The sequence below is a fragment of the Sorex araneus genome, chromosome 2 (genome assembly GCF_027595985.1).
Source record: "Sorex araneus isolate mSorAra2 chromosome 2, mSorAra2.pri, whole genome shotgun sequence".
Classification (NCBI taxonomy): domain Eukaryota; kingdom Metazoa; phylum Chordata; class Mammalia; order Eulipotyphla; family Soricidae; genus Sorex; species Sorex araneus.
In genome coordinates this window covers 359,070,972-359,096,454 of record NC_073303.1, presented here as the reverse complement: position 1 = coordinate 359,096,454, position 25,483 = coordinate 359,070,972, and the positions used below count along the sequence as shown (strand labels likewise).

At 50.5% G+C, this 25,483-nt stretch overlaps 1 protein-coding gene across 3 annotated transcripts; it reads left to right on the top strand.

Annotated features, from left to right (window-relative positions):
* Positions 1–3,469: 3,469 nt before the first annotated feature.
* Positions 3,470–23,847, top strand: MRO (maestro). Of its 3 annotated transcripts, none has more exons than XM_055129029.1 (8): positions 3,470–3,664; positions 7,549–7,678; positions 14,948–15,047; positions 17,346–17,492; positions 18,495–18,677; positions 19,980–20,135; positions 21,666–21,770; positions 22,124–23,847. In XM_055129029.1, the coding sequence occupies exons 3-8, from the start codon at positions 14,952–14,954 to the stop codon at positions 22,175–22,177; spliced, it is 741 nt and encodes a 246-aa protein (XP_054985004.1). In that variant the 5' UTR covers positions 3,470–3,664; positions 7,549–7,678; positions 14,948–14,951; the 3' UTR covers positions 22,178–23,847. The 3 variants fall into 3 exon arrangements, with proteins under 3 accessions (XP_054985004.1, XP_004616191.2, XP_054985003.1); XM_004616134.2 differs by lacking the exon at positions 3,470–3,664 and having other exon boundaries at positions 7,553–7,678; positions 22,124–22,198; positions 22,413–23,847; XM_055129028.1 differs by lacking the exon at positions 3,470–3,664 and having other exon boundaries at positions 7,553–7,678; positions 22,413–23,847.
* Positions 23,848–25,483: the final 1,636 nt, after the last annotated feature.

Sequence of the window (25,483 nt, the reverse complement as noted above, 5' to 3'; positions counted from 1 at the left end):
TTTCTCTCCCTCTCTCTCTTCCTCCCTCTCCCTCTCTATCTCTCTCTCCCCCCTCTCCCTCTCTCTCTCCCTCTTTCTCTCCCTCTCTCTCTCCCTCTCTCTCTCTTCATCCCTCTCCCTCTTTCTCTCCCTCTCTCTTTCTCTCCCTCTCTCTCTCCCTCTCTCTCTCTTCCTCCCTCTCCCTCTCTATCTCTCTCTCCCCCCTCTCCCTCTCTCTCTCTCTTTCTCTTCCTCCCTCTCCCTCTCTATCTCTCTCCCTCTTTCTCTCCCTCTCTCTCCCTCTCTCTCCCTCTCTTCCTCCCTCTCCCTCTTTCTCTCCCTCTCTCTCTTTCTCTCCCTCTCTCTCTCCCTCTTTCTCTCTCCCCCCTCTCTCTCTCCCTCTCTCCCTCTCTCTCTCTCTCTCTCCCTCTCTCTCTTCTCTCTCTGTCTCTCTGTCTCTGTCTCTCTGTCTCTGTCTCTGTCTCTGTCTCTCTCTCTGTCTCTGTCTCTCTCTCTCTGTCTCTGTCTCTGTCTCTCTCTCTCTCTCCTCTCTCTCTCTCTCTCTCTCTCTCTCTCTCTCTCTCTCTCTCTCTCTCTCTCTCTCCCTCTGTCTCTATCTCTGCAACACTAGATCTGAGCCAGGAGTAACCCCTGACCTCCCGGTGAGTGCTTGCTTGATCTTCTCCTTTTTTGTGGAATTCTTCGAGTCCTGAGGCTCAGAAGCTCATGCTCCTTCCCCGAGCACTTCTGCTGGAGGGGATAACCTGGTGGTGGCATGCTCTGTCTTGTCACAAGGAAGATGTCCCCTCTTTTCATCGAAGGTCATTTCTTTTGCATATTCTATCTCTGTGTTTTATTAGGATTGTGTTTAATGAGACTTATTACTATTTGCTTTCAAAAATTGTTCTCCAAAGCAACTACATTGCCACTAAAATGCAGAGCTGGGGAATGTAGAAAAACAAGATTGTGGTTTACATGCTTAATTGTGAATTTGTGTGAAGGGGGATAAAAACACAAGCAATGAGGTTAGTGTGTTGGGGCTGGAGCAGTCGCTCAGCAGGTAGGGTGTTTGCCTTGCACGCGACCGACCCAGGTTCGATTCCCAGCATCCCACATGGTCCCCTGAGCACTGCTAGGAGTAACTCCTGAGTGTACGAGCCAGAAGTAAGCCCTGTGCATCACCGGGTGTGATGCAAAAAGCAAAAAAAAAAAAAAAAAGAGGTTAGTGTCATATCGTGTCTTAGGACTTTTTAAAGAGTAAAGTGTTTCTTAGTGTTTTTTTTTTTGTTTGGTTTTGTTTTGGGGAAATGCCCAGTGATGTTCAGGGGTTACCTGGCTCTGCACTCAGGAATTACTTCTGTGGGTGCTCAGGGACTATAAGGGATGCCAGGAATTGAACCGGGAGCGGGGGGTCAGCTGCATGCAAGGCAAATGCCCTACCTGCTGTGCTATCTCTCCAGCCAGGACTGAAGTGTTTAAGGATAGGAAAAGTCTATACATAGTTGGAAGCAGAACTGAAAGGATATAGGAAGAGAAGGAAGATGATCAAATGTTGGAAAGAAAGGGGCTCTTGCTTTGGGGGGCCAGATTGCAGGGGCTCCTATGCCATGCTGGGGATTAAACTGGGGTCAGTTGCTTGCGAGGCCAGTGCCACGTCCTGCACTGTCTCTCTGACCCCAGAAAGGAGGTTCTGAGAACATGGCTCTGGGAAGGATTCTTCCCACTGGATTATTAATCTCAAAAGGTGTGGTGAGTCCATAATTGCTTTCCCCGCCTACTTTCTTTTATTGCGGTCTCATAGTTTCTTTTACAATTGCAAAGTTCTACACTAATTCCCCCACCAGTGTTTGTAGTAATTGTAAAAGTCTTCTCATGATATCTCAGACAAATGAGTTAAAAATCAGATTCAGTGAGAAAAATATTTACTATAGAGTCTTTTTATTTTTTAATGAAATTCAAGCCTGTGGAATTTTGTTAGTGTGCCTTTTTTTTTTTCTTTTTGGGTCACATCCAGCGATGCTCTGGGGTTATTCCTGGCTCTGCACTCAGGAATTACTCCTGGTGGTGCTCGAGGGACCGTATGGGATGCTGGGAATCTATCCCGGGTTGGCCGCGTGCAAGGCAAACGCCCTACCTGCTGTGCTATCGCTCCAGCCCAGTTACTAGTGTGTCTTAAAAAAAAAAAAAAAAAGTGGTTGAAAGATTTCTCAAACGAGCTAGTGGTATGTTTTATAAATTGCTAAGACATACTCGAGAAAGACTGTTTTAGGTCTTTTAAAAGCACAATAATGGTTATAAAATGGAAAATAAGTAGAATTGGGGAAAAAAACTCACTTTGATACAAATGGCTTAGTATATTTGTAACCCCCTGCCCCAATTCCTTCTTTTAATTAATAATCAATAAATATCAAGAAAATGACGACACCAACAAAAAGATCTCAGCAAACAGCTGATGAATGAGTGAAAGGGATGTCTGCATTCCCAACTCACAGATGAGAGGGCAGCCACTTAAATTGCTTTCAGGAAGTGAAAAATCAGGAGAGGATTTGGTGCGGCCTGCAGAGGGAGGAAACGCTAAAACTCTCCTATTTGGAGAAGTTTCCTGCTGAAATCATCACAGGCACATACGGACGTTCTCCTGAAAACGCGGACCCTGGAGGAAACTCTCTTGGATGCACGGCTGTGTTTGGCCGACAGGGAGAGTGAACCGTGGACGGATGCAGCAGTGTCAGTCAGACGAGAGGAAATCGTCGCCCTCCTGGTTTCTGCTGGGCCTCAGTTGCCCTGCCCATCGGACAAGAAGGAGTATTATTGGAAGTATTAGCAGAAGGAAACCGTTCAGCAGCTACTGCGGGAGTAGCTCAAAGGGCCGAGTGCATGTCCCTGGGTATGACACCCCCCACCCCACCCACTCCGCTCCAAATTTAAGTGTGATATGTGAAGAACATTATGCTATCTGTACATCCGTGCATTGGCATCCGACGATCAAAGAAACGGTTCCCAGAACTGTGCCGAGACTCAAGGCCACCCCCGCAAAGTCTAAGTTCTCTTGGGCAACATGTGAGGCTCTGGACGCATCCCAGTTTTCTGCCTGGGGTCTGAGGCCATTTGTCGTGCCCAGGCCCGTGGCAGACACCAAAGGCTCTGAGGACCCATTCTGGTGCTGTCCATGGTTTTCTTTGTGGCTTTCAGCCAAACGTTCCATTCTGGTCAGCGCTTTCATTTTGCCCTAAGGAAATCTCCTTTGACAAGGAAATTTACAATTTCCTTAAAACGCTGTCGAGTCAAAGGGCTGGTGGCTGTGTGACCGAGTCTGTTCCACACGCGCGCGCGCGCGCGCGCGCGCGCGGGTTGCTCTTTGGCTGCGCGTTCCCCGTAGGATTGGGCAGAGACGCCCGAGTCCGTGGCTGACAGCGCCCTCTCCTGCCTCCCCTGGCGCTGGGGCTGGGGGTGCTGTGTGAGCTGGGCCTGGATTCAAACCTGGAACAAACCCTGTCCCTCCCGTCTCATTCCTATTCCAGGCAGAGCGCCCTACCCTCTCCCTGCTTCCTTGGCTTGGTTTGGGGAGGATACCCTGCTGTGCTCAGGACTTACTCCTGGCTCTGTGCTCAAAGGAGCCTTCTTGGCGGTGCTCGGGGGACCATCTGCGGTGCCGGGGGATCCAACCAGTTGGGCCAGGGCCAAGGCAAGTAGTACCTTAATTTCAGCCCTTTCCTCTGTTTTTTTTTTTTTGCTTTTGCTTTTTGGGTCACACCCAGTGATGCACAGGGGTTACTCCTGGCTCTGCACTCAGGAATTACTCCTGACAGTGCTCGGGGACCATATGGGATGCTGGGAATTGAACCCGTGTTGCCGCAAACGCCCTACCCGCTGTGCTATCGCTCCAGCCTCCCTTCCTCTGGCTTTAAGGCTCTTTTGGAAGAACTGAACTTGCTCTGCCTTTTCCTCTTCCTGTTGCTGTACCCCATCAATGAGACTGTCTCCCTCTTCCTCTGCCCCAGAGCCCATCCCTTCCCCGGTGCCCCCCCCCCCCCCGTCCAGCCCGCTTTCCAATACCTGTGCCACCAGCTCTGAGGTCACTGCTGCAATTGCTTTCAAGCATGCCCAATCTCCACTCTTGTTTTCGGAAGCTCGCAAGAAAACCAAAATGCCTTTGCTTGACCTTGCTGTGTGGTCTCGGCTATTTATTGCCTTCCCTTTGCAGGAAGACTTCTCAATTTCCTCTCCCACAGAGCCGCGGTGCTCTGCCGTGCAGCCTTTCCTCCCAGCTCGGTGGAAACTGCAGCCCCAGAGGTCACGGCCGTGTCCTTGCCGTCCAGGCAAGAGAGGAGGGTTTTGTTTTAGCCTCATTGGTATTTTTCTCAGGAACCTCCTCCCCCACCACACACACCCCAATTTTATTTAGTCACTGGGGATGACAAAGTTGTTCATGGTTAGTTCAGGCATATAACGGAACCTCTGTTTTAATCCTTCCGCTCGTGGGTCTGACTTGGTTCACATGCTCCTAAACTGGATGCCCCAAACTTGCTCACGGGGTAGTTCTACGCCCGAGAGCCTCAGCTCAGATAGGAGCCTGCCTGGAATGACATTCTAGCTCTGCCACTAAGGAGTGGCATGTCCTTTGGCAAAGTCATCCCCGTCCCTCAGTTTCCCCAACCTTAAGATGGGGACGCTAACAGGAGGGCTCCGGTATGTTGTTAGGCTCAAAGCAAATAGTCAAGGTGGAAGTTCATGACTTGCATGCACAAGACCTGGTTCTTATCTCGCACACCACACACACCAGCAAAGATAGTCTGTAGAATGTTTGCCCAGTACCTGGCTTATAGAAATACTCAGTTACATGATCGACTTCTCTAACAATGAGGTTCTAGCTCTTGAAAAGCGTGTCTTTTTTCCCTCCCCTTGTAGGTCATACTTCCCATGATACCTAATACCCGACAGGGGCAGACAATAAACAATGAATTAATCTGTGTGGAGAGAAAAATCCAAGGAGGAAATAAGAACGGGGGGGGGGCGGAAAATAGAGATGGAAGGCGCCAAATCCTGCAAATGATTAAACCTGGTTATAACCAGGTTTCTGTTTGTTGTTACTGTTTATTTTAAATTTTTAAAAATTGAATCACAGTGAGATATATAGTTACAATGCTGTTCATGATTGGGTTTCAGCCATATAATGGCCCATCACCTGTCCCTTTATCAGTGTACATCTCCCACCACCAATGTCCCCAGTTTCCATCCCGCCCCCCTCCACCTGCCTCTATAGCAGATACTTTCTCTCTTTCTCTCTGCCCCCCCACTCCCCTTTCATTTTGGGCATTATAGTTTGTAACACAGGATATATATGAGGGCTGGAGTGATAGTACAGTGGGTAGGGCGTTTGCCTTGCACATGGCCGATCCGGGTTTAATTCCCAGCATCCCACATGGTCCCCCGAGCACCGCCAGGAGTAATTCCTGAGTGTAGTAGAGCCAGGAGGAACCCCTGTGCATCGCCGGGTGTGACCCAAAAAGCCAAAAAAAAATTACCACAGTATATATATATGTATATATGCATATATACATATATATATATATATACACATATATATGTGCCTACTTTCAACACTCAGCTCTTCCCCAGAGTGACCGTTTCTAACTATTATTGTCATACTGGTCCAACCTCTATCCTAACTGGCCTTTGCCCCTTCACAATTGTGTCAAGCTTCCAGCCAGGGTTCTATCTTATTTTGACCAATAAATCTTTTATTTTATTAAAAAAATATTTATTGGGGGGAGGGGTTTGCATACTCCCTGTGCCCAGGGCTCACCCCCGGCTCTATGCTCGGGAATGGACTCCCGGCGGTGCTGTGTGTGCAGGGGACCAGCCTGGCCGCGGGGCCCCGGGCAGGCAGTGCCTCACCCATCGCCTCTCTTTGCTCTCTCCCCGGCCCACCCGCAACCCTTCTCCAATGCTGAGAGTGTCAGTCTGTCCTTACAGGACCTACGGCGTCCGCTGAGCAGGAAGGGGCACCAACGGTTAAGCGCTCGCTATCAGGGCACCAATCAGTCACAATGAGGCTGCTTGGCCCGGGACAGAATGTCCCAGCGGACTGAATGCGGCTCTAGCAGGATCCTGGGAGCGCGCGCAGCTGCGGCGGGCACCGGTCCACTGAGCGATGCCGCCATCTAGCGGCCGCACGGGGAAGGCGGCTGCGCTGAGCCGCCCAGAACTGTAGTAGTAGTAGTAGTAGTAATAATAATAATAATAACTGTCATCCCGTTGCTCATCGATTTGCTCGAGCGGGCACCAGTAACGCCGCCATTGTGAGACTTGCTACTGTTTTTGGCATATAGAATACGCCATGGGTAGCTTGCCAGGCTCTGCCGCGCGGGCATGATACTCCTGGTAGCTTGCTGGGCTCTCAGAGAGCGGCGGAGGAATGGAACCCGGGTCAGCCGCTTGCAAGGCAAACTCCCTACTCGCTGTGCTATAGCTCCAGCCCAATAATAATAATAATAATAATAATAATAAAATTATTATTAGAAATTGGGGTGACGAGGGAGCAAATAAGGACAATAGAAATGACATCTGCACCTGTATGTTTATTGCAGCACTGTTCACAATAGCCAGAATCTGGAAACAACCTGAGTGCCCGAGAACAGACAACTGGTTAAAAAAACTTTGGTACACCTACACATTGGAATACTGTGCAGCTCTTAGGAAAGATGAAGTCATGAAATTTGCTTATAAGTGAATGGACATGGAGAGTATCATGCTAAGTAAAATGAGTCAGAAAGAGAGGGACAGTCAGAAAGAGAGGGACAGAGTGAACCACTGCCCACTGTCCTATCCCTCAGGTACCCAATAAGTGTATTCATATGTGAAATATAAGATAACATGAGACTAACACCCCAAAGACAGTAGACACAAGGGCCAGGAATATTGCTGCATAGTTGGAAACCTGCCTCGTGAGCTGGGGGAGAAGGCAGCTGGAATAAAGAAGGGAGCACTAAGTCAATGATGGTTGGAGGGATCACTCGGGATGGGAGATGTGTGCTGAGAGTAGATAAAGGACCAAGCATGATGGCTTCTTGGTATCTGTATTGCAAAACATAATGCCCAAAAGTAGAGAGAGAAGGTAAATTGCCTGCCATAGAGGCAGGGGGAGAGGTGGGGGGGGATACTGGGGACACTGGTGGTGGAGAATGTGCTCTGGTGGAGGGATGGGTGTTCCATCATTGTATGACTGAAACTCAAACATGAAAGTCTCATAACTGTATCTCACGGTGATTCAATAAAAAGAAATTAAAGAGAAAAAGAAAGTGGGGGTGGGGCTCTGGGTGGGGGAAGAGAAAGGGATCGAGGCCAGCAAGTGGAGGAGGAAAACATCTCTGCCGAGTCGGGGCAGGAGAAGGGCACTAGTGATCTTGCTCACAGACTTGGTGCTCCCGAGCCCCGCCCCCCACCCCAAATCTACCTGAGCTTGGCGTTTCCCTCGCCCCACGCCCAGATGAGGATGCTCACTTTCCAACATTTGGTGCTCCTGGACCGGCCCTGCTTCACCTAACTCATTCTGCTTTTCCTACTTAGGAACAGGGGCTGGCGACACCGAGCGGAGTCATCCCCCCAGGGGGCCAGGCCAGCGACCCCAGCCCTGCGAGTTGCCAGGACCCGCCCCACCAGCCCCACTTTGCACCTGCCACCGCCCGGCCAGCCGCAGGTAAGGGACCGCTGCCCGCTCCAGAGGCATCACCCAGCCTGAAGGCATCACCCGACCTCGCTTCACTGGGCTCCTCCCGGGCTTTCCGGAGTGTCACCAGGGCCACGGGAGTGCAGATACCCACTTAGTAAAGCTAAGGTGGGCGCTGCGGGCCAGGGTCGGTGACGGTTTCTTACCACCAGTGATGTTGGATTAACCCTAGCCGCACATCCGTGGTGTGGGATGGATCAGATGGGCCATCTGAGAGTCTCGGGGTGGAGGGGACTGAAGGGGAGGGGCTGAAGTACTTACACGGTGAGCCCTTACCTGACAGCGTGGGACAGCGCACAGTGAGGGGCTGTGTAAGTGTGGGAGTGCCCAGCCCGCCTCAGCCACCACGAACTAGCCAGTGCTTGTGATACAGGCTGACTCCTGGGCTCAGGGATCACTCTTGGGGGGCTCTGGGACCCCACGGGGTGCCAGGGATTGAGCACAGGCCAGGCACATGCAAGGCAAGCATCAGTCCACTGTCCTATCCCTTGGGTTCCCAGAGTTTCGTGTGGTTTGGATGGTAAAGTCACATGTGCCGACACTGGCAATCCCGGCCCCCACGGGGACACAACCACTGTCCCTGCTCACGGATTATTCTGCTGCTCCTCGGCCCCTGGCACTCTCCTGGTGCTCAGCAGGGATACAGGGGTGCCAGAGGTGTGCACGCCTGCATGTGTCAAACAAGGCTTGGCCACGCCCCACTTCCGGAGGCGCGGAGCCAAAGGGCTGCGGGGCTGGAGACATAGCCAGGGCAGAGGGCCGTGGGAGCAGGAACCCAGGCACGCAGAGAACAAGGCTCCGGGCGATTCAACGCCCGTCACCCTTTGCACTTTTGCACCTGTGAGCAGGAGGTTTCTCTAGATGAGGGGAGCCCTGCAAGTGAACCCCATGGCGATTCTTGTGGCTGCTCCCTGCTTGCTCCCGAATCCCTGGTTTCGCTTTTTTGGGTGACACCCGGCATTGCACAGGCATTGCACTCCTGGCTCTGCACTCAGGAATTACTCCTGGTGGTGCTGGGGGACCATATGGGATGCTGGGAATCGAACCCGGGTCGACCGAGTGCAAGGCAAAGCCCTACCTGCTGTGCTATCGCTCCAGTCACGCAAATCCTGGTTTCTAACTGCGCTCGTAAGAAGCCGTGCTTCTCTCCTGGGCAAACTATCCCGTGGGCTTGAGCCCTCAGCTGCACTGCTAATCTCGCCTGACAAAACTCAGCAAAAAGAGGCAGGCAGCAGGCAGGGTTCCTTCCCCCATGGAAACACACTTCAAGTGTGACTTTGCTCTGCCTGGATAGACTCATGATGCTCTAGGAGGAGGCTGAGGCCCCCTTGGGGGGCGGTCTGTGACTTTGGATTTGGCGAAGGGACTCTTAGACAATACGAAGAAGCGCAGGCAGCAGCAGCAAGCAAGAAAGAGGAGACTGTCAGCACTAAAAATTGTTGCATATAGTACAGGGGAAGGGTGCTTGCCGTTCATGCCGCTGACCCAGGTTCGATCCCCAGCACCACAGAGGGTCCCTCTGACCTCCCAGGAGTGATACCCGAGCATGAAGCCAGGAATAAGCCCTTAGCACTGCTGGATGTGATAAAAACCAACCAACAGGGCCTGGAGCAATAGCACAGCGGGTAGGGCGTTTGCCTTGCATGCGGCCGACCCGGGTTCGATTCCCAGCATCCCATATGGTCCCCTGAGCACCACCAGGGGTAATTCCTGAGTGCAGAGCCAGGAGTAACCCCTGTGCATCGCCGGGTGTGACCCAAAAACCAAAACCAAAAACAAAAACAAAAAACCTCTTTCATATTAAAGGACGTGATCTAGACGGTTAAGAGACAATCTACAGGATGAAGAAATATTGCTGCATTATATGTCAGATACTGTCTAGTACCCAGAAAATATGAAGAACTCTATCATCTAAAGAGAGAGCGAGAGAAAGAGAGAGAGAGAGAGAGAGAGAGAGAGAGAGAGAGAGAGAGAGAGAGAGAGAGAGAGAGTGTATACAGGGTTAAAACACATGATTTGCATGTGGCTGATCTCAGTTCCATCCTGGTATCATGCGATCTCCTGAATATTTGCAGGTGCATCTTCGGAGGCTGGCCCAGGTAACCCTAGGAACCACCCGATCTGACCACCACCACAGCTTCAGGCCCTGGCATTGAACCACAGGCCAAATTAGCTGAGGGTCACTAGGAGGAATCCAGGATTCTTGACACCCCCCAAAACAAACAAAAACACAAAAAGATTATTAACCCAATTAAAAATGGGCAAAGGAGCGGAGTAGAAATTTCTCTAGAGAAGATAGACAGATCGCCAATATAAGCACACAGGAGGATTCTATTAGCCACTGGGGAATCAGACATATATAGCCTATGATTTCATATCTACTGGAAATGGATATAATAATATTAGAATACCAGAAGATAGCAACTGCTGATATGGAGAAACTGGAACCCTGACCTAGTGCTCCTGAGAATGGAAAACAGTCTAGCATGGTGGGGAATAGTTAGGCAGTGTTTCCGAAGCTTTGCAGAGTGTTACCACAGGGCTCAGCAATTCTGTTACGGGGTCTGTCAATGGGCCAGTCAGTCGTGGTTATCCTCACCACAGAACATCATTCTACCAACCCCCTGCCCAAAGGGATGGGGCACTAATATACACTTGCTACAACGTGGATGAATCTCTAAAACCAGGTCAGAGAAGCCAAACATGGAAGTCCAGAGCAGTGGATGACTCGGCATATAAGAACTTTCCAAAGTTGAAGACATGGTAGAAACTAGGAGATTAATGATTACCAAGGGCCGGGGGAGGGCAGAACGGGGAGCCACTTCTTCGTGTGCCAAGAGTGACGACAGTGTGGGTGGCTGCACCGCGTTGTTGAGTAGCTCACTGTGTGGTAAGTGGCTCAATTAAGAAAAGGTCAATGTCTCACTCTTATCTACAAAATATAGTAAAAACTAAATTCCTTAGCAATGGAAGTCCTTGGCACTTGACCTCAATTATGTCCTGTTCTCACCTATCTCTGCTCCCCTGCTTGACTCTGACCACTACCAGGGACTCTGTACTAAGGACAGCAAATTCCAGCAAATTCTGTGGGTCTTTAACCTGTCTGATAAGCTCCTTAAAGCTCCTGCAGGCCCCATGGGGTGTTGGGGACGGCCTTCTAGCCACTGCCTTTGGACTCCTTTCACGCTCCACCTCAAAGCCAGCCCAGCCCTTCCTAGCCTGGCCCTTGCCCCAGGAGCTTGGTGGCCCCGGGAGTGGGCGAGTGAGGCTGATGCGGAAGCCTCAGGCCCACCAGATTAAAATCTGCCTCTTCAACAAGATGTTCCAGGGGGTGTGCTGAAGCCTGGTAAGCTGCTCCTGCAGGGAGGGTCTGCTTGGAAGCCCCCTGAACGGCACTGATAAATATTGTCAATGATATTTGCGTGCGGTAAAAAGGACAAACTGCGTAATATAGGCAAACAGCATATATATACATATACAGCATTATATATATATACATATATATATGTATGTATATAAAGTGAGTGAGTCTCCTTCTGCCTCCTTGGCTCAGCTTTTTACCCCAGAGGCAATAGTGTGAAACTTTCTGGAGTATTCTTCCCTGTTCTGTGCGTGCAGGATCTGAGAGATCCCTACAGATTTCCCTGCAACGGGTTTGTGTGCAAAAGCCTTGCACTTTTCAGGCAACAGGATATCTGTGCATGCTAAAATCTCTATACTTTAGCATGTACAGATAGGCCAAGTAGTTCTTCTACTGTTGCCTGTTTATAATAGACACGCGTGATTTCTTTGCAATACTGTATCTGAGCATATTACTTTATTCTTTGGAAAGGGGAAGTGCCAATATATTTACAGGATGGAAGACGTGTGCATTTTAGTGGCGGGTGCAGGGTGTCACCCAAGCAGTGCTTAGGAGGCCGGGACTACTGCTGATGATGACCTTGGCCTGGTCGATTTGAGGTTCAGTTTGAGGGGTCTTCGGGACCTGTAGTGCCAGAGATACTTGGACCACCTTGGTGGTGCCTGGGGCCCTCCAAGGGCTGTGTGGATGGTGCTCAGAGGATTGTGTGTTGCCGGAGATTGAACCCAAGCTGATGTTTGTCATGTAGAAACAATGGGACATAGGACTTAGAGCCACTAATCTATCACACTGCACTACTCTGGCGGCTGGCTGGAAAGGACTGTCCTTTAGCTCCCTCGTCAGTTATGGGAGAGGTAGAGAAAAGCCTTCCAGAGTCTGTCAGGCCCTAACTGCCTTGTGCTCAAATAGTCCACATGCCAAAGTGACACATATGGGGGTGACCTCTTCTATTCACCATGACACAACAAGTCTGTAGGATAGGTCATCTTTGAACCCACACTGGGGTTCCACTTGAGTTATCTGGAGCCTCCCCTCCCCTCCCCTCCCCTCCCCTCCCCTCCCCTCCCCTCCCCTCCCCTCCCCTTCCCTCCCCTTCCCATTTCTCCCCTTCCCTTCCCTCCCCTCCCCTCCCCTCCCCTTCCCATCTCTCCCCTCCTTCCCATCTTCCCCCTTCCCTTCCCTTCCCTTCCCTTCCCTTCCCTTCCCTTCCCTTCCCTTCCCTTCCCTTCCCTTCCCTTCCCTTCCCTTCCCTTCCCTTCCCTTCCCTTCCCTTCCCTTCCCTTCCCTTCCCTTCCCTTCCCTTCCCTTCCCCTCCCCTCCCCTCCCTTCCCTTCCCTTCCCTTCCCTTCCCTTCCCTTCCCTTCCCTTCCCTTCCCTTCCCTTCCCTTCATCCTTCCCTTCTCTTCCCCCTTCCTTCTTCTTTCCCCTCCCCTTTCCCTCACTCCTTCCCTGGGGATGTTGCCCAGAGACAAAGCACATTGCATGCATAAAATTTGGGTTGATTGCAGAAACCATCCCCTCAAAAATCATCAACTAATATCTGCTGGGGAGAGGCTTGATCCCTGGCACTACACAGTCCTTGGAGCACTTCCAGGAAAACCCCCTGAGCACTGAGCTTGGAGTAGCTCCCCAGCATCATCCAGAGTGGTCTCCAAACCAAATAAAAATAAAATATTCTTTATTGTGATTGAGGTGACATGATCACAATAGTTTAATATCTGTGTATACAAGGTCACTACACCTCTGCTACCACCAAAGGACCAAGACCTCTGACCTGTGTCACATCTAGTCGGCTTTATCCCGCCCCTCCCCACCCCTCCCTCCCTCAGTTCTTTAGTCAAAGTTCAAGGGTTCTAGCAATTAGGACAGAAAAAGAAAGCAAAGGCAGATGAATTGGAGAAGAAGTTAAATATCACTTTTTGAAGATGGCATGGTAATATACAATGCAGACCCTGAAGGTGCCACATGTGGGGTTGGAGAGCTAGTGCAGGGCAGGGCACTTGCCTTGCACATGGCTGACTCAGGAACCACATGTGGTCTCCCGAACTTCCTCAGGAATGTTCTGAGTGCACTGCTGGAGTAAGCCCTGAACACACCAGATGTGATCCCAAAACAAAACAAAACAAAAGACCCCACAATACAAAATTTTTATAAATAATTAACCAATATAACAGAGTAGCATGCTACAAAATCAACCCAAAATAATCTTTCCTTCCTTCCTTTTGTTCTTTTTAAAATAATTTTTTTAATTGAATATCCATGAGATACACAGTTACAGAGCTGTTCGTGGTCAGGTTGCAGTCATTCAATGATCCAGCACCCATCCCTCCACCAGTGTACATTTCCCACCACCTATGTCCCGTTTCCCTCTCACCATCCCCCAACACACCACCCCCACCCCCAGCCTCCCTCTAAGGGAGGAACTTTACTTCTTACTCTCTCTCTCCTCTTCCTTTTGTGCATTATGGTTTGCAATGCAAGTACTAAGAGATCATGGTGTTTGTTCAGGGCATTTAGTATTTTTATCAGGATGGTAAGACTGGAGTAGCTTTTTAACTTGGTGGCAGATTTGGGGTGTAGATGTGACTGCTGAGGCTTCTGGAAGTATAAGGTGGTAGTCTATCCTGACCCTGAGAAAGCCTGAAGATTTCAGTCACAAAACCCACATAACTAGAATTTTCAGCAGATTATCTTGGCAAGGTCCATCCTGAGACGTGGAGTCAGGCCAAGGGTGTGGTGGTGATTTGAATTGTGGGAGCAAGTGACTGCTGGGGACTCTGCTTGGACGGGCACCATGTGACCCAACCCCCTCTGATTTACCCCACTCTGTTCAGCCATGGACAGGTCCGGGATTAACTGCAGCTTTTGATCTCTTTTGAGATTTATTTATGAGTCTCTGAAGCAAGGTGGGTAGTAGAGCTTACTAGGTGGCGCTGGAGTTGGTTTGTAGGGTGACTGCCAGTGCTTCCAGGAGTACTGGGAAGTTAGGGAGAGTTAGTCCATCCCAACACTGAGAAAGCCTGGAGATTTTAGTCATAAAACCCGCACACCTAAATTTTCAGCAGATTATATCTTGCTGAGCTTTGTCCTGAGACCGTGGAGTCAGGTCGTGGATATGGTGACGATATTGGATTGTGGAAGCAGACAGCTGCCAGGGGTTCTGCTTGGGTGGGCTCCAGGATGACCCTCCCAGCTTTGATTTATCCCCCATCTGTTCAGTCATGTGCGAGTCTGAGATTGATGCAGCCTTTGATCTCTTTTAAGATTGATTTATGGGTCTCTGAAATAAGACCCATAAATGAGCTTGAATAGCTGAGCTGGAGGTGGTTTGTGGGCGTGGCTTTCACAAACCTAACTTTTGGACGTTTAATTTCTTGGTAAACTTGGTCCCAAGTTGTTGGGGTCTGACCAAAGGCAAGGCATCAATTTTGGGATATCAGGAAGCCTGAAGTCACCATCAGGCTGCTGATGCACTTGCCCTGCAGGCACAGGTTGACCTGCTGGTGGCACCATACCCCGGCCTTTTGTTCTTTCGCTCATTCTGTCTTGTTTTGGGGCCATACCTGGTGGTGCTCAAGGATTACCCCTGACTCTGCTCAGGGATCACTACTGGTGGTGCTGGAGAGATCATACGTGGTACTGGGGATTAAACCTGGGTCAGCTGCATGCAAGTCAAGTGCCCCACCCTCTGTAATATCTCTCTGGCTCCAGTTGACATATTCCTGAAGATAGGACTGGGGGATATTGCTTCTTTAGATTATAACACCTAGTCCTTCTGCTTTTCTATAACAATGTTTGGTAAATATAATGTGTGTTCAACACAATGTTTGTTGCTTCTAAGCATGTATGTGGCTCATGTGATGATTTTATTTTTTCAGCTCCATGGACCAAGCACAGACAATCTCAGACCATCCTCTTCCCACCCCCAACTCCCAGCCCGAGAAGCAAAGGACGTCTGTGATGTCTTTCTTTTCCAAGGTCTGACACAACATTTACCAACAGACACTCCTTCCCATCGGCCACATGTAGCTCATGTAGTTGTCTTGCTTTTGCTCCCTTCTGAAATGAGATTTATGGAAGTTCCTTAAATATGGATAGAATATTAAATATGAATAGGATGGCAAAAGATATTTGCATGAGAACAGAACCTGCTCTTACTTAATAAAAACATAGAATGAGTTACAATGACTAAGAATAATGGGGCAGACCTAGGATTCTGAATAGACCTGGTATTTAGGATGGACTGGCCACCACGGGTGATGGGCAGGTGGCTTTATCTTGCCTCCTATCTAGGTCTTGTGTCATTGGATCCTGACTTGGGCCTGTAGTGCCATGCCTTGGGTTGTGTAGAAAATGCTTCCTACAGAGGTTATCAATAACTCAGAATTGCTATAACTCAGAATGTTCTTCTTCAATCACAATATTTCAGACACACAGTGGGTCCCAACCTGTATTGTCTGTGAGTTTCTCTTCCTAATGTGAATTCTCAGGGTGTAGGTGGGTCATCTTCCAAGGGCCCTGAGTTACCTGTGTTTGTGCTATGCTCTTTCTGGGTCATATGCTGCTGAGGCACTGAGAAAGATGAATACTAAGATAGACCCTTGGATTGGCCATATTGGGGTGGAGTGGATTTGTGGAGGTGAGTAAGAGACATCAATCTAATTGCAAAAGGTTCGAGAAAGGGGTGGGGAATTAAAGGAGGCAAGGGTAATTTTTATTTTTAAATCAGTGACTGTGAATTGCATAGTTATTCATGACTGCGTTTCAGGATACAATGTTCCAACACCAATCCCTTCACCGGTGTCCACTACCCTCCAATACCCCCAGTTTCCCTTTCACCCACCAGCCTGCATCTATGACAGGCACTTTTAAGATAAATTTTAGACACGGTGGTGTACAGTGCTCACTGACAGGCTTTCATACATAACACTTCGCCCCCTTCTAGCACGACCTCCTCCTCCTGAGTGACCAGTCTCTCCACTTTTCTTGCTGTGTTCTCTCCTGTCCTCTCCCTCTTGGATCCCCACCTTCCCAGGGACAAGCTTCCTGTTAAGACCAGTTCTCATGTTCTTCACTTCAATTGTCTCTGGGCATTTGTTACTCCTTCACTATGTTTCATTTTACCCACACATGAGAGATCATTCTGGATACATGTGTCTTTAAGGCCGTTAGTTGGACTGGAGCGATAGCACAGCAGATAGGGTGTTTGCCTTCCTCGTAGCCGACCCGGGTTTGATTCCTCCGTCCCTCTCGGAGAGCCTGGCAAGCTATTGAGAGTATCTCACCAGCACGGAAGAGCCTGGCAAGCTCTCCGTGTCATATTTGATATGCCAAAAACAGTAACAACAAGTCTCACAATGGAGACGTTACTGGTGCCCGCTTGAGCAAATCGATGAACAATGGGACGACAGTGCTACAGTGCTAGTTGGAAAATGAAAATAGAGCAATGGGGAAGTGCTAGAGAAAGAAGGGGGTGGAGGAAACTTCTCAGGAAAGGGAGGAATAATCCCATGCCTGAGCTGAGGGGGGTGAATATCCGTAGCTCTCTCTGAAAGGCCCCTTTCTCCTCCATCCCCGAGTGCAGTTGTCCTACAATGTTTATCTCTAAAATTCCCCAAGCCCAACCCCAGTCCAGTCCTGCTCATCTTTACTCACTTTCCCCTCTTCCTCCATCAATCTCTTCCCCATATAAAACAAAAGCATTTCTTTAAAAAAAAAATCTTATTTTTTCTCCTTTTTAAATTGTGTTTTATTTTAGGTCACATGGTCACACTAGTGATAAATTGTGTGTGTTGTTGTACCAGATTACTATGATTTTAACACCACCAAAATGTTCAAGACCGTCCACCACTGTTCTTTTTATTTTTTATTTTATTATTATTTTGTTTTTTGCTCTTTTTTGGGGGGGTCACACCCGGCGATGTACAGGGATTACTCCTGGCTCATGTACTCAGGAACCACTCTGGCGGTGCTCAGGGGACCACATGGGATGCTGGGAATCAAACCCGGGTCGGCCGAGTGCAAGGCTGTGCTATCACTCCAGTTCTTCCACCAATGTTCTTATGTCATTTCTAGTCTTCCACTTTCTTCCTTCCTCCCCCCGCTACTTATGTGGTAATTTCCGTGTTTTTATTTAGACACTGTAAAAATTGGATTCTTTAGGCATAAAAAGAAAGGATAAGACTGATCAGAAGTAGTGCAGGGGTTTTCGGCGGGGCGAGGGGTCGGGGTTGACTGTGAATTCTCCACCCCGATGCATTGCTGACTCTTGTTCAGGTCTCTCGGAAACTCAAGACCCAGAAGCGGGACTCTCTGAAGAATGTGTTTTTCGTCTTGGCAGAAAAGGCCCAAGACCCCAGTGCCAAAAAGCGTCACATGGCAATGAAGGGCCTGGGGACCATGGCCTCTGAGAACCCCGGCAAGGTAGGAAGAAGGGCAGTGCCTGGCCTCCCAGGACTGGGGGGGGGGGGGGAGCTCATGGATGACTCAGCCAGGGGTGTGTTTCAGAGCTCCCTGGACACAGCAGCTTGGGGCAGCACACGTGGCTTCCCTTGTCATTGTCGGGGCACAGGGGTCCAGCGGTGGCTGGGGCGGGTCCTCTGCCAGGGTCCGAAGAAGATGCAATCAACACGCACTCCCCTCTAGAGCCTGGGTGCTCATCCAAGCTTGGGTGCTGGAAGAATCCAGTTCCTTCCATCTGTTGACTGTCCACCCTCGCTTCCTAGCCACTGCCCTCTCACTACACGGCAGCTGACCTCTTCCAGGACTCTAGGAATGTCACCACCTGGTCTGATGATATTATGTAGAGTCACCGTTGGAATCTCATCCCTGTTTGGTACATTCTCTAGCCTGGGAGCATCCTTGGTTCTTCCCCTGCTCAGGGGAGGGTCTTGAACAAGGCCAAGACTCTCTGGGGGGGTTGCACCAGGCATTACACCTTGTATTATCGGCCTTGGGAGATAGTGGTGTAGGCAGGTTACATCCAGCTGGACTTCCTTTTCCTTGTGGATTTTATTTTCTAATCACTTATGTTTGTTTAGTGAAAGATGCTTCTTCCGCCCCTTCCTTGAACATCTGTCAAGCAGTGCCCATTTCATCTCACCCCCGAATGCTGTGTTGTGTGCCCCAACCTCTCGATCATTCTGGTCCACGAGCCTCCTTGAAGAGCTTTATCCAGCCTCCTCCACCTGCTAACTGAGTTCCAAATCGCTCTTTCTGCTCTCCTGATACTGACTCAGGCTCCCGGATTAGGCTAATGGAACCATTTGTCTTTTAATAAGCCTTGTTGGATCAGATTTGGAAGCTTATCAGATCCTCAAAGCTTATCCTGAGTCCTGGGCTGTCAAACCACGTGCTGTGAAGTTGCTTTTCAGCTCATAGAGAACAAGCTTTGTGTTCCTAATGCTTTTAAAACCCGGGCCGCAGGTGAGGAAGTATAAGAAAGTTGTTCTGGACCTGCTGGTGCACGGACTGTATGACCCCATGAGTCTCGAAGTCATCTACGAGAGCCTGAAGACGCTGACCGTCATCCTGGGCAAGATCCGGGGGAAGGGCCTGGGCTCCTTCTTCGTCGACATCACTCTGCAGACCCGGACTTTGTTAGATGATGTGAGTGAAACAACACGGGGAGGGGCTGGGTCATGGGCATCCCCGTGGGATCAGAAAAGTGAGCCTCGGGTGTGTTGGTCACAGAACAAGGTCATTTATAATTTCTTCACAAGCTTTAGGAGTACTGTGTTGGGAGTCAAGTCATGTGTGTGTGTGTATGTTTGTGTGTGTGTGAGATGTGCATAGGGTCCCGGGGCTGGAGTGATAGCACAGTGGTTAGGGCATTTGCCTTGCACGTGGCTGACCTGGGTTCGATTCCCAGCATCCCATATGGTCCCTCAGGCACCACCAGGAGTAATTCCTGAGTGCAAATCCAAGAGTAACCCCTGTGCATAGTCAGGTGTGACCCAAAAAGCAAAACAAAACAAAACAAAAACCATAGGGTCCCATCACCAGACCTCAAAGAGTGTCCGTGTAATAGCGGAGCAGATGCCTGCCCATGAGACACCTTGTGCTGTGACCACCCCCAGCCACTGTCCCTGTTAGCTACCAGCGTGTAGCTGATGCTCTCTGAGAAATGCAACCATAGCAGTAGAGGCTTGAGCAAGGCCTTGCTGTGGTCAGGGGCAGGGTTAGGCACGTGGCGTGGGGATCTGTGGGATCGTCGCGAGAACCCTGTCCTGTACCTCTGTGGATGAGGAAACCAAAGCCCTGAAGGGTTGACTGCGTTGCTAGGTTAGGGGCACGGAGTAGGTGACTCTGCAGCCAATAAGTGAATAAGGCAACGGGGGAGGCTGAGCAAAGGGTGCTTGGTACACGGCTCAGTCCAAAAAGGGAGATTCCCTGATACCGTCCTTCTAGGCTAACCAGTTAGCTTATGTTGACTATAGGATTAGCTACAGGATTCTTGGACGGTGGCCTCTTTGCTCTCTTGATTTGCTCTTTCTCTCCTTTGCTCTCCCTCCTTCTCTCCTTTTTCCTCCCTTTTCCTCCCCTTTGCCTCTTTCTCTCCCTCACCTTCTCTCACCCCCTCTTCCTCTCTTTCTCTCCTCACCCTCTCACCCATGGAAAACTGATCTACTATCTATTGACCCAGTACCTGTGGGATCCACATACAGCAATACTCAGGGGCAGGCAAGGGGTGGGGGTGGGGATCCATTGACATTGCTTGTCTCTGTGGTGTTAGCCTAAAAGTGTGTTGCTCATCAGACTTTGGGGGACTGGGGACCCTGTGGAACTGGGGATCGGACTCAGGGCCTCACAGATGGCCCTGGATGCTGCCGTGCAGGAGAGAGCTGGTCTGGGCCGCAGCTGCCCTTTTAGCAGTGTCTGGGTGTTCTCTTCTGTTCTCGGGACCCACAGGAGAACGACAGCTTGAGATACTCCGCGTTCGTCCTGTTTGGGCAACTCGCCGCATTTGCAGGGCACAAGTGGAAGAAGTTCTTCGCCAGCCAGGTGAAGCAGACTCAGGACTCCCTCCTGAGCCACCTGCAGGACCGGAACCCCCAGGTCGCCAAGGTGAGTCTTCTCCACATGCAGGGGGCGCTCTGGGCTACCAAAGAGGGAGCAGAGATGGGTTGGTGTGTGTGTGGAAGCCCCCCAGGGCTTCTGTGTGAACCCCAAAAGGTGGCTCCCCAAAGGGGGTCTGTCTGTGAACCCCAAAAGGCAACTCCTTGAGGGGGATCTGTTTGTGAACTCCAAAAGGTGACTCTTCAAGGGGGAACCTGTCTTTCTGAACAAGTCATTTGTGTGTGTGTATGTTTGTGTGTGTGTGTGAGATGTGCCTGGGATGTGGAAAGGCCACATGCAGTGATGCTTAGGGCTTACTCTTTGCTCTGAGCTCAGGGATCACTCCGGGTGGGCTGAGGGACCATATGGGATGCTGGGAATCGAACCCGGGTCAGCTGGGTTCTGTCATCACAGGGTGCCAGAGATCAAACCCAGGTTGGCTGCAAGCCATGCAAATGCCCTCCACACTGTATCATTGCTCCAGCCCCTGAACAAGATTCTCTCTCTATATTTTCATCCTCTCCTGGTGCTGGGGATGAACCCAGAGACTCCCACAGGGGACACAGATGCTCTCCCACTGAGCCACGGCCTGGGACCCAGCGAGAGAGTCTTTGCTCCTGTCCCACCTACTCAGTCTCGGCCCCTGTCAGTACCAGAGAACTAGTACTGACTAGTACTAGTAGGTGGAGGGAGCAGCACGCACTGTAGTGGGGATCTTGGCTCAGTCCCATTTAGTTATTTTTTCTCCCTGTGAATTATTCTATGAATTTAGGTGCCAGAGTTTGCAACACTGCTAATGGTGGGCTTTCTTTTTTTTTATGTATCATACTTCTTTATTTTTTTAAATTTTTTAAAATTTTATTTATTTTTTAAAATTTATTCTTTTATTGAATCACCATGTGGAAAGTTACAAAGCATGGTGGGCTTTCTTACGGCAGAAAATGAATCATCCCAGCATCACACTTCACCGTTAGCCAGTGGCCCCCTATCCTGCCGGCCCCTGTCTGTGGTGAACTTTCTGTGAAATGAAGGCCAGTGGCTAGCTGCGTTTGGGTGTATGCTACTCCCCCTCCTGTGTCTCCCGCAGATGAGTGAGCTCACTCTGTCCATCTAGCTGTGGCCTCTGGGCCTGCACAGATGGTACTTGCCTTCCCAGAGCGCTTCTTAAGTTCACCCTTAGAGAACTGTGTGCTCCAGACATGGATCAATCTGCCTCAGTCTCCTCTGCCGTGGGCTGAGTGAGAGTTTAAAGACCTTCGGGAGCCAAGGCTCACGCCATCCACTTGGGTGATTACTTTTAGGAATCTGTACAATACGGACCCTGGAATACTAGAAAGCCATGATATGACAGACAGCCTCTGTCATAGGGTTAGACCCTTTGGCTGCATTTTTCAAGCTTTCTGGAAGTTTCTTTCATGTGCTCTGCCATGCGTGGATTAGCCACGTGCCCCGGGATGGCTATTCTGGCTCAGGAGTATAACAGAATACTGTTAGGCCTGTACGTGTGCACGGTGTTAATGACAGCGTGGTGTTCCACAGGCTTGCAAGACAACTTTTCGAGCCTGTTCCCCGTATCTGAAGCAAAAGGAGCAGAGCTTCCAGACTGAGGATGATCAGAGGAACCCCAAACTCAGCAGGCAGCTGGTGAGTGAGCGAGGAGGTCTCGAGACACACAGGGCTTCCCCCCTGCCCCAGCCCCCGCCATGCCACCCTGGGGAGCTGCCTCCCATAAAATAATCAGCCAATTCTGTTTGGATGGTAACTGAGCCCTCACGGCGGCGTTTATAAGGACCATGACAAGGGGCGACACTGGCGGCCTCTGTCCAGAGTGCACTGACAGTGGCAGCTGTGGTGTGTGCGCCCCGCCACTGTGGAGCCGGCTTGCTAGAGCGCGTGCGTGTCTGCCTCTGACGACACCTGCATCTGTCTCCTCCGCTGCATGGTCCAGGGGCCGGTGCGAGCCCCCCCTCACCCGTGCCTTTGCTAATTTCTTTCAGAGCCACTACCACCCCGAGCTCCTGCAGTTCTTCTATGCCAATAAAATTCTGTGAACACAGTGGGAATGGTTCCGAGTGAGCACATCTGGGGGCAAGGGGCCGAGTACTCCCCCCTCTTTTTTCTTTTTAACACTGTGGATGCTTCTGCTTATTTCTCGGTGTGGGGGGAGAGGGGGCATCTAGAAAAGGGAGTGCAGCGGGGGGCTGACACCATCCAGTGGGGTTGTGTAATGACCTGTAGAGTCAATTCTAAATTCCTCTCACGTGTCTCGTTTCTCTCCCCACACAGATCTGATGGCCAGGGACACGCTTCCTTGATCTAACGCACATGTAGGCTTAGCTCTCCGCCTTCCCTCAGCTTAAGTTCTGTCCACTTTACCTTTTGGTTTGAATTTTAAAAAATGACTGAGGCTTGGAAGAATACCTATTTCACTTTAAAATGTGTGTGTGTGGGAGAGGGCGGTGGAGGGAGGTGCCTGGGATCGAACCCAGAGCCTCACACTTGTGAAACAAGTTGCTTTCCCACAGAGGCACATCCCGGCATTTCCCGGTGTCTCTGTTTCTGTGGAATACCCTAGTATGTCACAAACACTACAGAGGGACCTTACTGTCATTCTGAGAAGCAAAAGCCCAGAGACAGAGCCAGGACAGAGAGGCGGTGGGCAGAGAGAGGTGTCCCAGCAGGACAGATGAAGAAGGGGCCCCCAGGGCTAGGCCAGAGCCAGGTTTCTGTCAAACTATTTAGAAGCTGGGGTGCATGAGCGGGAGCTCTGCAGGCTGGGGGGGTGACCCCACTCAGGAGCAGGCGGGAGGCGGTGAGCTGACTACCCCACCCCACCAGCAGCCCGCTGGAAGCTGGTCGACCCGTGGGTTTAGAATCTGGTGCAGTTCTGTCAAATGATTGCGATGGCCTGAGACGTGACCTCCTCTTGCCAGCTCTCTGAAAGGTAGAGGGAGGGTGGAGGATGCTCCAGGGTGGCACCTGCTAGGAAGCTCTCTGTCCCTGCTTGGATTCTGAGCATGGGAGATGCTGCTAGTGACGTGAAGAGCCCCTGCAGACTCATTTGGTCCCAGTGACTCAAGTCTCCTGACATGGATCTCCTGGTGCCTTCCTCTCTGCCCTTGAGTCCAAGCTGGCTTTGTCACCTGCTTCAAGCACGGGGCGGTGCCAGAAGGTCCCCTGGGCCTATTCTAGGCTCTGTGGGAAGGGCAGCGTCCTCCTTTGCTCTCTGGGGGATGCCAGCTGCCAGGGAAGAAGCTGGGCTTCCGGGGACGGGGAGAGTGGGTGGACTGCCGCTCCGGAAGGAGGACCAGGCTGAGCAGACGGAGCTGCCCACGGTGGACAAGCGAGGACCCGAAGGTGCCCGCGCAGGATCACCCCGGGATTCTCAGAATTGGTTCCTTCATGGCGTTAGTCCCTGGGCCCATGCTCTGATCGAAGAGGAGCCTGACATTCCCTGAGCTCTCGCCCTTCTCTACACCACAGGAGCAACAGCGGCCGCTTTTCCAACCAAGTGTGTGTGTCTAGGGAAAGTGCCTTCTCGGGCCAAGCATCTTGACTTTCCCCTCAGAGCCGAGGCCATGCCTCTTTGTCAAAACTTCTCCCCCTCTCTCCTTGGCACCTTTGACTAGTGACTTACAGCCCCTCTCGCTCTTTGGCAGAATTTGAGACCTGCATAATCATTGTATCTCCCTCCGCTATTAAATCAGTGTTTTCCTTTGCTGACCTGTCTGATGCTGTTTTAATTATTTGTTCAATCCTGAGGTGTGGACCTTCCCTCCCCCCTGACCTCTGGGCTCTGGCGGAACCCCAAGGCACAAGGAAGCGAGAATCCAGACCACAGAGCCCACTAGCCACTGGCCATTCCAATCAGATCCTGGTCATTCAAGGAATCTCCAGCTCTGGGCCCATGAAAAGAGACTCTCCCTCCCTCCCTCCCTCCTTCCCTCCTTCCCTCCCTCCCTCTCTCTCTCTCTCTCTCTGATCCTAAATTGTGGAAGGTGAGCGAGTCAGCAAGTGATGGTAGCTCTCAGGCACTGATGTTTTGGGCCCTGTGTCACTCAGCAGAAAGGAGCCCCAGCGGGCCCCATTCAGGGTCTCTGGTCCAGCATTGTTTCTGCTTTTTTGAGTCTAAACGACGCTGCACGCGATTCTGTTAGGGAATCGTGGGTGAGGGAGAGCAAGGGCCGGGATTGGTTTCCTTGTAGGCTTGCACTGCATTCATCACAGGGCTAGCATTGCACAGATGATTACACATTTGCTGAATGCTAAAGAGCTCCAGATTGCAGAAGGAATGAAACCCAAGCTCTAGGTTGCCATTCCGGACTCCCGGCCACGAGCTCACACCCTTGTTCCCAGCTGCGTCTTCTGTTACTTCCTTTGCCCCACTTAAGGTTGGCGCCTCTCTCTTCCCTCAACACTTCTTAGCCCCTTGCCTTGCGCAGGCTCCTCATCAAGCTGCCTTTGTCTACCCCAGGCCCTCTAAGCAGTGTGTACGTGTGTAGAGACACACACACACACACACACACACACACACACACACACACACACACCACGTGCCTCTTACCCCCACTCCAAGGCCCAGATCAATTGGCTGATCACCCGAATTAGGGAAGAACTTATATCTCAGAGTTCCTAGAATGTTCAAGTCCTCTCAGACCACGTCACATGATCTGATCTTCCCTGAAAGTTGAAAGCTGTTTTCGCCCACACATCTTCCTTTTCTGTTAGAGTGAAGCTGCTGAAGGCAGCGGGAATCCTCTAGCCTATCTCTGTGTCTCCCACCCAACTCAGTAGGTGCTCAGTAAATGAAAGCTGACGGGAAGAAGCATGTCAGAAAGCCAGTGTGTGTGTGTGTGTGTGTGTGTGTGTGTGTGTTGGGGGGGTAGCATGGGCAAGAGTAGAGGGGTAGAGAGATAGTACAGCAGGGAAGGAACTTGTATTGCCTATAGCTGACCCAGATTTGATTCCCGGCATCCCATACGGTCCCCTGAGCATCACCAGGAGTCATTTCTGAATCCAAAGCCAGGAGTAACCCCTGAGCATTGTCAGGTGCGGTACAAAAACAAAAAGCAAAACAAAACAAACAAGGAAGTCATCTAGAGCTCTTTCTCTTTGGGGCTCAATTTTCAAATGACGGTAATGTTTTTCTTTTTATCATCGATGCACAGACTAATTTTATGCTGTTTTATACTTTCTTCTCCTTCCCCATAAAGTCTTTATAACTTCCTTTTAAAAAGTTTTCATTTATTTTTGGCTCTGGGGCTATACCTGGCTATGCTCAGGGGCTACTTCTGTCTTGGTTCTGGGGGATCAACCCCAGGCTTCTGGCCTACAAAGCATGGGCTCTAGTCCTTTGA